We start from the raw sequence: 16,795 nt of genomic DNA, 5'->3' as shown, positions 1-16,795 counted from the left end.
AACTGGCACCCAAACCCAAATCTGAACCCAAACCCAAATTCATATCCAAACTCAAATCCATATCCAAACCCAAATCCAAACCTGAAACCAAAACCAAATCCAAACTGGAGCCCAACCCTAAATTTGAACCAGAACCCGAATCCAAATCTGGACTGACATCCAAACCCAAATCCAAACCCAAATCCGAACCAAAACCAAATCCAAATCCCAACACAAATTCTTATCCAAACCCAAACCTGAACCTGAGCCTGAACCCAACCCCAAATCTCAACCTGTACCTGAAACCAAATCGAACCCCAAATCCCAACTGGAACCCAAACTCAAACTCAAATCCAAATTGGAACCCAAACCCAAATTCATATCCAAACCCAACTCCTGACCTGAACCCAATCCCAAACTCATATCCAAATCCAAATGCAAACCAAATCTGAACTGGAACCCAACCCCAAATCTGAACCCAACCCCAAATTTGAACCAGAACCTGAATCCAAGTCCGAACTGACACACAAACCCAAATTCATATCCAAACCCAAATTCATATCAAAACCCAACCCCAAATCCAAACCGTAATCCGAACTGGAACCCAAACTCAAATCCAAATCTGAATCCAAACCCAATTTCATATCCAAACCCAACCCAAATCAGAAATGGAACCCAACCCCAAATCTGAACCCAACCCCAAAGTCAAATCAGAACCCGAATCCAAATCTGAACCAGCACCCAAACCCAAATCCATATCCAAACCCAAATGTCAACCTGACCCTGAAACCAACCCCAACCCCTAATCCGAACCGGAGCCCAAACTCGAATCCAAATCTGAACCCTAACCCAATTTCATATCCAAACCCAACCCCAAATCTGAACCCAACTCCAAATTCAAACCAGAAGCTGAATCCAAATCTGAACTGACACCCAAACCCAAATCCATATCCAAACCCAAATGTCAATCCGGCCCTAATCCGAACTGGAACCCAAACTCAAATCCAATTCCGAATCCAAACCCAAACTCAAATCCAAACCCAATCCAAATCCGAAATGGAACGAAACCCCAAATCTGAACCCAACGCCAAAATCAAACCAGAACTCGAGTCCAAATCTGAATTGACACCCAAACCCAAATCCATATCCAAACCCAACTCTAAATCCGAACCCGAGCCCAACCCCAACCCCATATCCAAACCCAACCCAGCCCCCGAGCTGGGACCCCCCTCCGCCCCCCCAGGTCGAGCCCTGCCCCGTTCGGGTCTCTTTGGCATCAGCTCCACTCGATGCGCTCAGTGACCGCGTTTGTCACTTGCCCCGCGGCGCCCTCTGTCGGGCGGTCGGGGGACAGCGCTGCCCCCGCCGTGTCACCCCCCTCCCTTCCCTCTCCCCCCCCCCCGAAACTCGGAGATTTTCGCGATTTTGCTAAAAAAGTTGGGTCTTTGCCTTTTAAAAGTGTTCCCGGCAGCGTATCTGCAAAAATATAAGCTGCAGCCCTGAAAAAGGTGATGGAAATCACAGCAGGAAGGGATGTAAATATGGGAAAGGTTAAAGTTTACAGTTGCTACTGCATTCTTCTGCGGGTAGCATGTATTATATATATAAAAAAAATATAAAATACACCCAAACTGTACATATTATAAGGCTATATTTTTATCTCGGGGTTCTAGTGACACATACAAACCACTTGAGCTTTGCTTTCGTGGTTTATATTGCCACCAGAAACCCTTGATAAAAATACAGCTTTATATTGTACAGTTGGGTATAGTTTATTTTCTCCATAAATCACGGACTGTGTTTTATTTATAAACATGCACGAAGACACTTGTACATGCAAAGCGGTTTTTTTATTGAAGTAATTCTGAGATATCAATAATACTATATTAACTAACGCATTGTAACACCATAATTTCTTGGTTAGCAATGGCCTTTCTAAAGAGACATCTATGAAAATATGACAAAACGCACAAAAAAAAAATCAGTATTTCCATGTTAGAATTTACGACTCCCATACTGAAAATTTCAGCTTCTGGTGGTTCGCGCTTGCAGAGAACCCTGCTTGAACCACCTCAAAATTTCACCTTAATATCTCTTGAATACTTGAATTATTTCCATAGAAAGGCTATGGCAAAGAAAGCTTCGGGTTAACAGAGAAATGGAAAAATCTAAAGGAGAAAAATCGAACGATAAAAGCAAATGTGCTGCTAACAAAGATGCCGCTACCATCAGCTTTTTGAAATTTTCACCAAGTTGCGGTAATCAAGCTGATTATTTAAAACATACTTTTCAAACATTTGTCAGCAGTTTCTCCTCCACCATTCACAAAGGCAACGATTTTTATTCCCATCTCTCCCGATCCGAAAAGAAAAGCCAAGAACAAGCAATTCAATAGCCGCTTGCTTTTGAATGCATCTCAGTGTGCTCTGTTAACTCCTGTCTACGCTAAACACGGTTTCAGGGACCAAAGAGGTGAGGGGTGTCCTGGGCAGGAGGCTGGCAGGGATGCGCTGGGCAGAAGCGAGCGTGGGCACAGGTTGGGGCTCCCCGGTTGCCCCTTCAGTGAGCCAGATGCTTCCTTAGGGGGAGGCTTGTACCTCACATTTGCCATGTCCCTCCCACTCCCTTATCCGTGCTTTAATGGACATTAAAAATAGAACAAAACAGGACTGGAGATGGGAACAAAATCCATGCACAACAGGCCTGGACTGCTGTAGTCATTCTGCTGTAAAATGTAAAAACAAGAAAGGGCAGACGAGCTGCATCCCTCAGGACGCATCCCGCTTTTTTAATATAGTGGTGCCACCACACATTTCACTTTGGATGTTGCATTATATTTATATGTCACTCAAATATTTACCATTTTTCTGAATTCTACTGGGTGCTCTGAGAGCTTGTTATAAGCCAAGTATCCGCGGTTGTATGTCTTGGCTGGTTAGCGGCTGTGGCTGAGCTGCATCAATATGCTAACTTCTCTTTCTGGAGCTTCTCGTGCGACAAAAGCCACTCTTTCATAAGGTTTCCTCCTCCGTAGTTGCCGGTCTGACCGCTGCTGCGAATCACCCTGTGGCAAGGTATTATAATCGGGATCTGCAAAACACACAAAAAGAAGGAATGGAGCACAGGGTGAAGTAAAGGGAAGCGGTGGGTCTGGACAATGCCCATAAATCCACCGCTAAACATGGAGTTATCTACCACCAGAGCAGCAGGGACAGGGACTGAAGCATCCACATGAAGGACCAAGCTGGTGGAGTCCTGAGAACAAGGCATCTGCGGCACCAGGGCCATTCCTGGCTGAGCTGCTGCGATACAGAAACAGCCCTGACCACGGACTCTGAAGACCAACCCAGTGTTAGAGGGCAATAAGCACAGCTAGGAATTTCAATACATAAAACCAATGCAAAGTCTTGAATGGGTAAACCCCGTATATAAAACCCCATCCACAAAACTTCACCGATAAAAACTTCTCTGCAAAAAGCTGATTCTCCTGCCCCGCACCAGACCCTTCCAGCTGCCAAACGCTCACGGTTGGTGATGAAGCAGACCCAAAACACACACAAGGATAGCAAGGAGGGGCAGGATGATTATTAATCATCATCTCAGGATTAGAAGAATTTGTATTTCTGAAAAAAATCAGACTGCTAAGAGCAGCACTTCCATGAGCAAGCTTCCCGAGCCACAGCTCCCTCGGCAGATCTCCTCCTCTCGCTATAGCACCTCTATGCGCACTGCTGAAAAATTCCATATAAGAACAAGGTGCTATTTATTATTTAACAGCGAGTCAATCCAAAATGGGTTGTGAATTTTTAAAACCTACAACAGGAGAGATTTAATTCACACCTAAGCAATTTAAGAACTTTTTTCCTCATGCCTTCTACTTTGTATCATTTATAGCCAAATGTCACGGATTCTGAAAAATCAATGCAAGAAGTTACATAATAGACTGGATAATGTAGATAAGTATATAAATGCATTTTTAAAATTTTTTTTATTACAGGTGATTATCATAGTTGAAGTACACACTGTAAAAAATGCAATACATCATCTCTAATCACACCGTATGTGTTGTGGTAACTGCAGAGCAATTCCATCGCAATGATACAGTTGTGGAAACAATAACTCCCTAAAAAGTGCAGTTCTTGCAAATTTGGATATTTGAAGTAAAAAAAAAATCATTTATTTATATAGAGACATGCAGATCAATTACGTACTTTACACTGACTTATTTTTAATCCATTTAATAGTTATTTCAGAATAGTTCAAACCATGCTCATATTTGAGCCTGAGACCCACAGACCCCAAAGTAGCTGGACAGGTACGGGTCAGACTTTTATAAATTAGTTTTTCTTTTTGATGGGGAGTTATTTTGTTTTGTTAAGTGATATCAATGGCTGAAATGTAAATTCTCAGTCTCAGCCCGCAGGCTATCAACATTAAACAGGAATACACATAGGTGCTTATTGTTAATCAAGGTTTAATAAAAAATGCTCATAATAGCTGCTTTATTTGGAGTTAGCAATGCCACCAGTGAATTATGCATCTGTGACAACTCCAGTGACTACCAATAAAATTTTTAGTCTACACCATGCCATCCCGCGCTTAGTTTATGACTTCTTTAAAGAAGTTGTTTTTTGCAACTGTTTTTCTGTTTTGGGATTTCTCTGTCTTTACAATCCATGTGCGCGAGTTACTGCAGGCAGATTTTCTTGAGTGACAAAGCCATAACAAGCTATAATAATACACTATAAAAAGTCTCCAAGGTTAATCTGCAATTCTTTAAAACTTTATATAGTAAACCACGACATTTTGATGCTAAGGCTGTAAATCTTGGTACAGACAGGGTTCAAAACCTCTTTTGGAGTCAGGGGCAAAGATGCTCAAACCAAGGGATCTATGTACTGGGGAATTTTGTCAGGGAGCTAAGTCGACACCTTCTTCTGCTAAATTGTGTGAGAAGACAGAAGGTGTGTCCAAGTGGAATAAAAAAGGAAAGGACTTCATTTTCAGGCGGTGTGAGCTGGCACACTTCTTGGGGTCTCAGATATCCCTGGGACAGCTCAGGCCCCATTCACAACCACAGGGATGCATCACGCAAGAAGAGGAGGAGATGAGGAGTATGAAATACACGCAGCTTTCCCCATTCCTGAAACAAAGAGTTTCAGACCAACTTCATCCTAACGCACAAAAGCGCCCGCATGTCAGTTGTAAAAGAAAATGCGGTACAAAAAGGCTGCACCAGGGCTGTAATTTAAAAATATTGAATATTGCTTCTGTTTGGCTTAATTGTGGTGACAACTTTCAGACTACTAAAATAATTAAACTTGCTAAAATTTATTAGGGCCCTAAGGACATTTTAGAGGGAGTACTACCCTAGTCTGGAGCTTTAATGCCTTGGCTACATATAATGTAATTTTTATCAATAACCAAGCAGCTCATAATATTATAGCTCCGCTGAAATCTTCATGCTGTGAAATCTAATTCATCTAGTACATGAATCCATCACTTACGCAGACCCTACCTCAAACGCTATAAAACCTCCAAACCCCTAGATTTGTCTCCAACAAAAATAACATGAAGGGGCCCTCGGATCAATAACGGAGTCCCTCTGATTCGGGCACCAGCTGAATATTTTCTCCAACTTCGCTTTTGTTCTTCTGGGTAGAGGCCCACAAGGGAAAGAGCTTGTTTTCACTCGCAGCCTCATCAATACCTAAATCCTGGTGAACAAGTGACACTGAGAAGCTGTAATCAATAGCTCCCTGTGCGTTTTTTCTTCTGGTCAAATGGTTCAGCACTACTGACAGCCCTGACACTCAGAACATGATGCTAAATCTTTATCAACAGCCATCTGGGTGACTGGCAGAACAAGACTCGGGCGGTCATTAACGCTTGTGGCAATCTGTGAATAAACTAACTCCTCGATAATGCATTTGTTTAGAAAAAAGGTGGGGAAAAAAATTCCCTGCACAAGGTATTGATTGCTTTTGAACTGCATTTAGCAAATTTCGTCTGAGGAAGGAGCGGAGCGGTGCTCTACCGTGGTGCTCTGCTCGTTAAGAGTTTTCAGTTTGAGGCAAGGGAAACCTGACCATCCTATTATACCGCCGATGGGCTGGAGACCTCCAGAAGCTGCCAAACTGTCACAACCACATCAGCCAGGCCGTAACAGAAACAGATGAAATACCAAGTTATAACACTAAACAAGAATCTCACTTAGCAAGAAATAATCTTTCAGTTTGCTCCTGCCCTGTTGCTTTTTCTCCCCAACTTCCCTGACCGAAACAAATACTGCAGTGTGACCTCTCATGGGTCCTGAGCTATCACCAGCCACCAAAGGAACTAATGCACAAGTAGTTTTGCATGTCCACAACATTTCAAATCCATACTTCACTATCTTCTCATAAATGCACAATTCCTCCTTTCCATTGTCAATGTTTAAAACATTTCAGCTGAGTGATATCCTCGATTTAGCATAGACCGATATTAGCATCTGGTTGTACAGTTAGTCAGACTTTAGCCTAAACATAACACAACCACAGAGAATATGAAAAAACCCAAATGTAGCTATGACTGCTGTTAACAAACCGCTGAAGACGTCTTATTTAAGGCACAGAACAGTCATTTAGGATGGCCTTGGACTAATCAGCCCAACATTCGCCATCTCCCATGAGTCTCTGTGATTTCTTTTTGATCCTCCTATAGTAGTCTAATGAGATTTTTAATTGAACTTTATGGGTTCCCTTTGAGGACCACAGACCTTGCAATCAATCTGAACCGCAGTAAACTATTTGAAGTTTTTCTTGCAAAAGGTGAGCCATCCTCGCCATGTCCTTGGCATAAATTGAGGCAAAGATGTCGCGCCTTTCAGCTGCTGCTGCCACCTATTCCACCTTCTCATAAAGTTGAAGGTCATCATATGAATTATGCGAAGCAACCCAACCACAAAGGGAAACCTGTGGAACGCACACTACCAAAATTAAAGACCAATCCCTGATTTGTAGAAGGTAGAAGCAATCTGGTATTTTGTGGGAAAAGGTAAGGTTTGCAATTTTATCAACACATATTAGGAAAAATGCAGGTTTACTTCAAATGCTCATTTTTACTGTTATTACTATCCTCATTAAATCATACTTATAATTTAGCTCTTTAATCATAGGAAGGATCTCAAGGTGCTAATACATTATGATTTTGCTATTTTTTTGCATAGCTTCTGTAGCAATCATTAATAGAAGTCACTTTTACTCCACATTGGCAATACAAGTATTCACTAATGTCAACTTCTCTCCTGCAAACAAAAACCACTAAACTGCTGCTTAACAAAACATCACATTTCTGCAACAGTTTCAAAGCAAGTGCTCCTCTAAACCAGTGTCTTTATCCTAAAGCTCGTGTTGCAGGTGTAGCAGTTGTTAACACCACGGCTCTTTGCATTCTGCGCTGATATGTTACTGATGCTGCAGTCCTGATGACGTGTTCCGTTTAATGAACTGTTTAGTTAGATTCAAAGCTCAATATCTCATCTAATAAACAGACTGCAAGTGTGTTTATACACGTAGAACATTCATGGGTATCCTAAAATTCTATGCAGGTACGCATGCAGGTACGCATGGTACCATAGAAACTCACATAACGTCTAATGGGTTTAAGCTTCTAAGCTCAATAAAGAAGTACACCCTGATATTTTAAGCGTATATCAGATTTTCCTATGAAATGGTTCTTATAAGCAGTATAAAGCTATGTTTCATCAATACACTGTATTGTACTTGACAATACAAACTATTTTAATATGATGGAATGCTTTCCAATATAATATGGTGTACATTAAGATAAGGCAATACAATGCAAACCTACAGGAAACAGTTCTCAAAGAATAACAATATAGTGTTGTGCAAAAGGATATGTAATTGCTATCGCCTAGAAATGTACCCAGCTTTGCCCTCAGGCTGCAGTGGAGCAGCAGCATCCAAAGTAGCGGTAACAGCAGGTTGTGGTGTGAAAATTCCTGCTTTTTCCCCTGTGAGGAAGGATGAAAATAGTTCTGAAAATATACAGCAAAGCTACTGCAATTTTCTTTTAAGCGGGGTCCTATCTTATTATTGTTATTTCCTATCCCATGCTATGGTTCCAGTGTTTTCCATCCCCATCAGAAAATTTCTTAAGCATACTATAGATAATAATGTATAGCTTTAGGGAAAAAGAGCTATATTAATATAATACCGCCTCAATACTTCACAATAAAAAGCTAATGATAATATATAATCAGTTCTGTAATGACAACCCTGCCCATTCCAAAACACGTTTTTATCACTACACATCTCCTGTAGTTAATCTGTGATTTCATGCATATTCCACACGCAAACACACACATAGTCCCTTTGTACTTCAACACGAGCATCTATTCACTATGTTCCTCATATTTCCCATTTAAATCTTCACATGGTTCTTCAGATCTATGAGACATAATATGCAGGCTGATTTTATGAATGAGGTGAAATATAAAGATAATATGTGGCACTGCAAAACCCCTTCAGCTTTATTATTTCTATATGTAAAGCCACCAGCTCTTGTGAAAACAGATTTTCTAACCCACTTTGCAACTGCATATTGCAGTCTCATATGTACCTTATTAAAGAAAATACTGAGAGGATTGAATGTAAAAACAACATAGGAGGTCAAAGATTACAGGAGGTATAATGCTGGAGAAAAGGAGAGGAATTTGGGTATGGAAAGACACATGTTGCTCAGGGCAAGTGGTAATGAGGGAAAATATGTTGAAGAATGGTGAAAAAGGCCACCATGATATTAACAGAAATCAAAGGTTTTGATTTTTTTAAAGGCAAGTAGCCAAGGAATGAACCAGCTTTTCCTTTCCTTTGCACAGGAACCAGCTGACTGCAGGCTGCAGGACCAGTCCCACACCAACCGGTGTGATTCAGGTATATAAATACATCTGGAAATGTAAAACTGGACAGCTAAAATGGAAACTGGGAAGACAGACACAAAGGCCAAGCATTCTAACATACTATTTTTCCAAAATTCATGGAACTAACCTAGAGCGCTACTCCCTCCAGTTGGTTTAAACTCAGGCAACTCATCTATATCTAATGAAGAAATGCCACTTACATCTGGTTTGGAGCATGTGGGGAAACCACCACATTGACAATTAGTGATTTGAGTCAAAGATGTACCTATGTGATTTAAAATTTCTCTTCTCCCACATTTTCAGAAACATATTCATGCCAGAGAGGATGGACTGCACAACCAAAGCTGATCATACCCTGTCAAGATGAGGACCATGTTGGGAGACAGAAGATCTCCCTCACCTAAGGATATGTAAGAAAGTTTAAGAACAAGATGTGTAGAGGCTGATGAATGAAAAGAAGTGTTTCTCTTTCAAATCTAACATCATAAATGGTAGGGAATAAATCACATTAAACTGACTTGTGCATTATTGCTGATTAAAAACACTTACTGACCTTATTACTCATGGTAGACCAGTTTTCATAGCAGATAAATTTAATCTAATGACATTTAGCCCGCAAAGCTCTCTAAATCCACCATCTTCCATCAACTTTATTTAAAAGTGATGTGAACTTACAGGATTGCTCCTCATCGCTCCTCCCACTGCTCTCGCTGCTCTGCTGTTGCCTGCAAGGTCTGCTAATTGCTTGTAGGAAACAGCCTCTCCAAACTTCACGTCTCTCAACAGGGTCCACAACACTTGTCGAGTGAATGAATCTGCAAAGAAGATGAAGCAAATACTGTTGGTATGCATGGCTGAAAAAGCCAAGATGAAATATTCAGAAAACCCAACACAAAACGGAGTCTCAATAGCAGCCTTCTAATTTAAATTTAAACAGCCCCGATGCACCGTCCTGTTATTGTACCCTGTATCACTACATTTAAATACACGATTATTATAAAGAGCACTTCAAGTAACTGATCACTATAAAAAAGGATTTAAGGCTTTGATTTTCCTATATTTTTAATTTGCTTCAAGTACAATTATCCTGTTAACTCATACAATGTGGTTTTCCCATTAAATTGGCAGAGTATAAATTAGCATAGAGTCAAATTAAAAAGGGAAGAAATAACTGGCTCTACCTATTTTACAAAGCCCTCGCATCTCCAGCTAATTTCCAACTTCAGCTGGGACACGCGGCAGAAGAAGCCCTAGAGCCAGCGGACTCGGTATTATCCTGGCTGACTGCATTTTATAGTTGAGCCCCCCAAGCTACTGCTCAGCATTGCAGACATTACAAAATGTAAGGACTAGCTGTGACCTTGAATGCACGGCACATCCTTAATGATACAGGGCTCAGAAAGGAAGAAAAAAAAAAAGTATTTTCCATTATTTTAATTTTAATTCACCAGCAAATTGCTTCTAAGTGTTCCAATTGCTGAAATAATGAATAAGCAAGTGCACCAGGACCAGATTTCTTACATATCTCAGCGTTCTACCTTCCAACCCAGGATTATTTTACAAAAGGCAAACTGACAGTCATGTTTGGATTTTAGTTGGGCTGAACACCAATTGCTCTTCCGAGGCACTTGTAAAAAACTTTGAAGATCTAACGAGTGAACAACTTCCTGAGTGAATAACTTAATTTACAAATTAAAAAACAAGAAGGAAAAGAGACCCATTCCCCCAGCTGCAGTCTCCTGATTTGGCAAAGAAACATACAGTTTTAAAACATTTTCTTTCTTTAGTTGTCAAAAAAGTCATTGATTACATAGGAACATAGCGAAATGTGATTTTGTTCTTAAGGGAAACCCATCCACCATTATGTGTGTGTTAAATAATAAAAATCACTTCTTAACTGAAGGGAATGATAATCACTTCATTGAAAAAATCTGTTTAGTCTTTATTATAACATTAAGCAAATTAAACATCAGCATAATCCAGGTGATACGAGAAAAGGGTCATCAAAGAAATTAACTTTGTTGTTCATTAATTTACATGGATTAGTAGAGGGCAAAGAGATAGCAAATCTGCTCTAGTTTTTTATGATATAATTTCAAACTGTACACCATTTGTGGCAGTAGGGTGACTTTGGGGTTAATCAGACTGATTTGTCCTTTTAATTGCTTTCTATTCAAAGAAAATTCATTAGATAATGTTCTCTTCAAAATTCATGAATCAATTTAACTGAAGAAACCACATTAACAGCTTTGGGTTCATTAGCACAAGCAGTTGTGTTACTAGCTGATTGCTAGGAGGGTTTCCTTAGGCAAACAGATTTTGTTTACTGTGGTTTCTTCAGAAAGGTTTATTTCAAATCAAATTGTTACTTCTTTTGTTTTTGTTTTTGGGTTTTTTTTAACCTTCTTTTCAAGCCGGCAAAATTAGTGTTAACCTCACCTACTTGGGGGTCTTGGGGAATTACTGCCTGATGTCATCTTTTAAATCAATGAAACACAGTGACTGCATGTTGCCAGGGCCCGAGTCCAAAAAATCCCCTTTTTGTCCTCATTTTTGGCAGGAGAGGTGGCAGACTCTGAGGTGAGGGACCTGTAACTTTCTGAAACCTGTAGGAATTAAGGGGAGAAGTGGGTGCAGCCTGTGCTGGAGCCCTGAGCAGTCGCAGAAGGATGGGGCAGCTCTGGGAGCACAGCAACAGCACCACTGTGCCAAGTGATGCCCAAATTATTGAGAACCTTTTAACATGCTTGAAGAGGGTTAGAGATTATCCTCTTCTGACAAGCAGGGCCAGAGATTATCCTCTTTCCAGAGCCAATATACATTTTTCATGGAAGAATATATACTGTCTCTGCACTCACATAAAACACTCGAAGTCATAGTTCAAAAGAATGAAATATTTAGCAATCACGCACATCATTTTATAAATGTATCTGAAAACTCAGTTTCATCCTGTAGGGAGCAAATGCATTAATTAGTTTAAGCAGCTCTAAGAGACGGTGCCAAATACTGTTATTAAACTGTCTGCAAGTGTGAGCGCCTGTAAGCATAACCTGCCCAAATTAGATGGCTGAACTTTCACCAATTTTCAGCCTGTGCCAACATTTGATGCTGTTAAATATCATTATAAAGTGCTGTAAAATATGCACATAAAAATTAACACGCACAAATTCTCTCGTTACATGAAAACACTCCGTACCTCTGCGAGCTGAGGATGCCTGCATCATCCTAGAGAGGCAGATGCCAGCAGAGCAATGGCTGAACTGAACCACATCCTCTGAATGGGAGTATCAGAGATTTTCTCCTTCCGCTGCACCTATCTACAGCGCACACTGCACATACTCCCTGCAGGTGACCAGGGTCTGGACTGCTCTCTTGTCAAGGAACACGTGTTATGGCCAATAAAGAGCAATCTGTGTTGCTAGATGCTATTTCTCATCCTATCGACCAATAATCTGACAGATCTTACATCCAAATACACACTTCACCAATTCCCAATAGGAGCTGGAGCTGCAAAGGGAAGGCTGGAGCAAACAACAGGGAAGGGAGAGACTTGGGTTTTCAAGTCTCCACAGCCCCGAGGACCTGTTCCCACCTCCAGCTGATACGTCCGTGTCACCCAGGAACTACAGAGGTAGGTGGGAGGGTTTAATGACAAGTGATGGTTGAATGATATCTTGGATGCTTTCCTCCTACTGTGCGTTACTCACTGATCAAAAACCTCATAATTGCACCTTATTATCAACCCTGTCAATTGTGTGGGGAATTGGCAAAGCAATGCACCGTCCCACCAAGAGTGGATGTGCTGAGGGATTGATCTGAAATTAATATTTACAGATAAGTTATAAGCCCCTAAAAAGAGGGACTTATACCCTGAACCTGCTGTTAATGCCTAAATGCTTCAGAGGTCACTCGTGACAGCTTGCTAGATTTTAATTCTCTATATAAACATATTATATCCGTGGGGATAACAGAGTGAAAATCAAGTTTACTTAAATACCAGCTGCATCATAACTTTTAACAGTGTAATTGAAGGTGGCAATTAGTACAAAGATATGAAGTCATACACTACTATCTAATGATGTTCTGCCAGAGCATTTACTTTGTTAGTAAGGGGCTCAGCCTCCGCGGCAGGCAGGATGGATGCTACGGGCAGCACAGAAGGAAAAACAGAGTCACCAGCGTCAGCCCCTTTCTGTCTCCTTCTGCACCTCCTTGCAGAATTCTTGGGGTGAAAGAGGTTCAGAAGACACACAGTATAGTTTTAAATCTTTCACAATCTCTTCGATTAAGAGAGATTAAAGATATTTTTTTTTTCCCCTTCTCTTCAACGCTGATTGGATGGGAATGTTGGATTTTCTGTTTGCAGGTCCTATGCCCTGTCAGCCCCCAAAAGGGCTTTTGCAAATACAAAAGAACAGTTATAAATACTCACCCCTTCTCACCATCGTTTTTGCAGCCTGTCTGGGGTACTATGTAGACAACTTTTTGGTTTGTTTTTATGCTTATCAGTTTTAAAAATACTTCAAAGATACTACAATTCATCCACAAAACAGCAGCATGAGCTTCCACCTAATCCAGAAAATTTAACTTGGCACTTGGACCTTGGAAGAACAGAGTCGTATTCACACTGAAAAACTTTTACTGACAGCAGACAACTACATAAACAGCTAATGCAAGCACAAATGTTAATATCAGGCAATTTTGAACCTTCTTCACTATTAAGTAGCTGGTTAAAAGCATGTCAACTAAACAGCAATCTGATTACTAACAACCACTGCTACCCTCCCCTAGACTGAACCGGCAAGCAGTATGTGAAAGAGATAAATGCCTGTCTAAGTCTCTTAACTGTTCAATTACATTTTTCCTCTTGCTGTGAGGCAGGTGAACAAATCCTTTCCTTCCCTTTTACAGTGTCTGCAAGGACAGCAATGGTGAAAGGTCCTGTGCGATGGAGCATGAGTCCTGTGAGGAACAGCTGAAGAAACTGGGGTTGTTCAGTCCGGCAAAAAGGAGGCTGAGGAGAGACCTTATTGTTCTCTACAACCACCTGGAAGGAGGCTGTAGCAAGGTGGGTGTTGGTCTCTTCTCCCAAGTAACAAGCGATAGAACAAGAGAAAACGGCCTCAAGTTGCACTAAGGGAGGTTTAGATTGGATATTAGGATAGAATTCTTTGCTGAAATTGTCATCAAGCATTGGAACAGGCTGTCCAGAGAAGTGATGGAGTCATCACCCTTAGAGGTATTTAAAAGACTTGTAGATGCGACGCTTTGGGACGTAGTTTAGTGGAGGACTTGGTAGTGTGAGGTTTACAGTTGGACTCCATGATCTTAAAGGTCTTTTCCAACCTAAATGATTCTGTGGTTCTGTGACGGTATGGTGACACTGTATGCCGTAGAATAGTCCAAAAAACTCAGCACAACAGAACTGACTGCTTAAAATCAGAAGTACTACAATCATCTTGCCAAAATCATTGAGAAAAGACAATGGACTTATATTGTTGCAGTCTGCATTGTTATACTGATATATTATAGACACAAAATGTGCCTAATTAAAAATGATAAAGTTAAAGTTTAACTTAAAGACTGCTTAAATAGCTGAACCAAAGTAAATACCTTGGCCATTTTGAATGACTGAGCTTTATGAATGAAGATACAAAAATAATTTAATTATTTTAGAGTATCTATTACTGATTTTATGCGATCCATCATCAACTTTATAGCAAGAAAAAGTGTTCATAAAAACAAAAGTGGCAAAAGTTCCAACAGAAGCATATTTCACTTTAACAGGTAAATAATGGAGGAATTAGACATGTATTTACCTGAATTTCACCTCTAGTTAGTCTAAGACCCGTGAGAGCACCTCTGTGCCTGTTATTTTGGAGACAGACAAAGATTCCTCTGTTAAAAACATGGTAATCCCATTTACAAGACAGAGTTAAAAGAAATCTCCTGCCTCAAAAGCATCAACCTAAAGATTTCTATTTAACATTTCTGTAAAAAACTTCCTTGTAGAATAAAATTCACATTCTCATCAGGTCTGCCACTGAGCACAGACATATAACACCCTACACATTCATTTCTCCTTCTAATGTTCATTGCTGGAGCGCTTACTAGTCGTTTGCTCAAATTTCCTACTCTATATTTGCCCAATCTTGACTCCAGCCGAGGCCTCTTCCCACTCCAAAATGAATGTTGGTAAGTGATAACTGTACCATAGATCCCTTCCCACCATCACTCTACAATCACACCATTCACTCGACTCATGTGAGTTCCCATGCTCTGTCCTATTTATGATTGCAGTTAATTAGTTAAATTAGTATTTATACATGAAATATGCCACTTTCATATCAGTCAGATCTAACCCCATGGGAGCTCGCAGTTGATTCTCCATCATGTAAGAGGTGGGTGCTCCATGCTACCCTACGCAGAGCAGAGCCACCAGACCATCACGGAAAGCATGCCTTGACTGCAGCCATATCCCACTTTTTGATGTTTTTATTTATTTACTTTATTATTTCTCACCAGCATACCTTTACACCATGGATCATAACAACGAAGTTGTGTTTCTAGTGCATATTTCTGTGGCACATCTAAAAGAGGGATAGTCCTTGAAAACATGTTGTACTTTTCCACCAAGAGAGAAAACATTCTTCATTCATTCTACATTTATGTGGAGATAAATTAAGGTCAACTGCAGTGCATTTTGACTACAGAAGTAGCAACCGTTCAAGTAGATGTCATTAAGTGTTCAAAAATTCAAAAGCCCAAACCAACTCTGCATGTAGCACAACAGTTGAAGTTAACTGCTCCCTCCAACACAGCATCTTTGGTGAACATAAGTCCTTGCAGCAAACCCTGCACTACCCATTTGCCACTCCACTCAGCTCTGGTGAGACCTCACGAGGAGCACTGCATCCAACTCTGGAGCCCACAGCACAAGGAGCTGCTGGAGTGGGTCTAGAGGAGGGCCACGAAAATGACCTGAGCGCTGGAGCACCTCTATGAAGACAGGCTGAGAGAGCTGAGATTGTTCAGCCTGGAGAAGAGAAGGCTGCAGGGAGACCTTATAGCCATCCAATACTTAAAGGGGGCCTATAGGAAAGATGGGGACAGACTTTCTAGCAAGGCCTGTTGTGACAGGTCAAGGAATAATAGTTTCAAACTAAGGGAGGGTAGATTTGGACTGGATACGAGGAAGTAATTTTTTACATTGTGGCTGGTGGAACACTGAAACAGGTTGCTCAGGGAGGTAGTGGAGGTCCTACACCTGGAAATATGCAAGGTCATGTTTGATGGGGCTCTGAGCAACGTCATTTAGTGGAAGATGTTCCTATTTCTGCAGAGGGTTGGATTAGATGACCTGTCAAAGTCATTCCCAACTTGAAGCATTCTTCAGTTCTAGGATTTCTGACCCAGCACAAGCCCTGTACCTTTTCTTCTACTATTTTCTGAATATTGCTCAGCAGAAACAGCCACATGAGTAAACACTTAATGAAATTCAAAACATCAGTTCATAAATATTTGGTAGTCCATATTAAAACCATCAGAGTACACTAAATTATTTGATAATGCAGCTCAGGCGTTATCTTGTGCTCTCCTATAGGTCACAATCTTCTCCTTTCTGAGCAGTACAGAAACGTGGGCTTGGGGAGTGCTTTTACAACACTTTTATATCTTACTTATGCAGGTATGTGTTTGCAATACGTAATATAATAAAATATAAACACAACCATAATTTATAAACATACTATATATCTGTATCATGTAAGTGAAAAATGTACCAAAGTGCTTTCTTTTAATACATATAATGTTCAGGTTGGTTCACGTTAAGTGGCTGAACTATGTTAAAACCCAATTAATGGGAGCTGTTTCTGATCTGTAGTTTAACACAGT

General features: G+C 40.6%; 1 protein-coding gene across 6 annotated transcripts in view; it reads right to left on the bottom strand.

Moving 5' to 3' along the window:
- Nucleotides 1–1,818: 1,818 nt before the first annotated feature.
- The window catches only part of MGMT (O-6-methylguanine-DNA methyltransferase), a 171,917-nt gene continuing 156,940 nt past the window's right edge, over nucleotides 1,819–16,795 (bottom strand). For all 6 annotated transcript variants that reach the window (XM_054071986.1, XM_054071984.1, XM_054071985.1 and 3 more), the window contains 2 exons: nucleotides 9,578–9,717; nucleotides 1,819–3,069 (listed from right to left, as the gene is read on the bottom strand). In XM_054071986.1, the coding sequence (XP_053927961.1) occupies nucleotides 2,938–3,069; nucleotides 9,578–9,717 (272 nt within the window). In that variant the 3' untranslated portion in view covers nucleotides 1,819–2,937. The remainder of the gene's footprint in view (nucleotides 3,070–9,577; nucleotides 9,718–16,795) is intronic.

This window comes from Cuculus canorus, chromosome 7 (assembly GCF_017976375.1).
Source record: "Cuculus canorus isolate bCucCan1 chromosome 7, bCucCan1.pri, whole genome shotgun sequence".
In the NCBI taxonomy this organism is placed as follows: Eukaryota; Metazoa; Chordata; class Aves; order Cuculiformes; family Cuculidae; genus Cuculus; species Cuculus canorus.
This window is presented reverse-complemented; position numbering and strand designations above follow the sequence as displayed.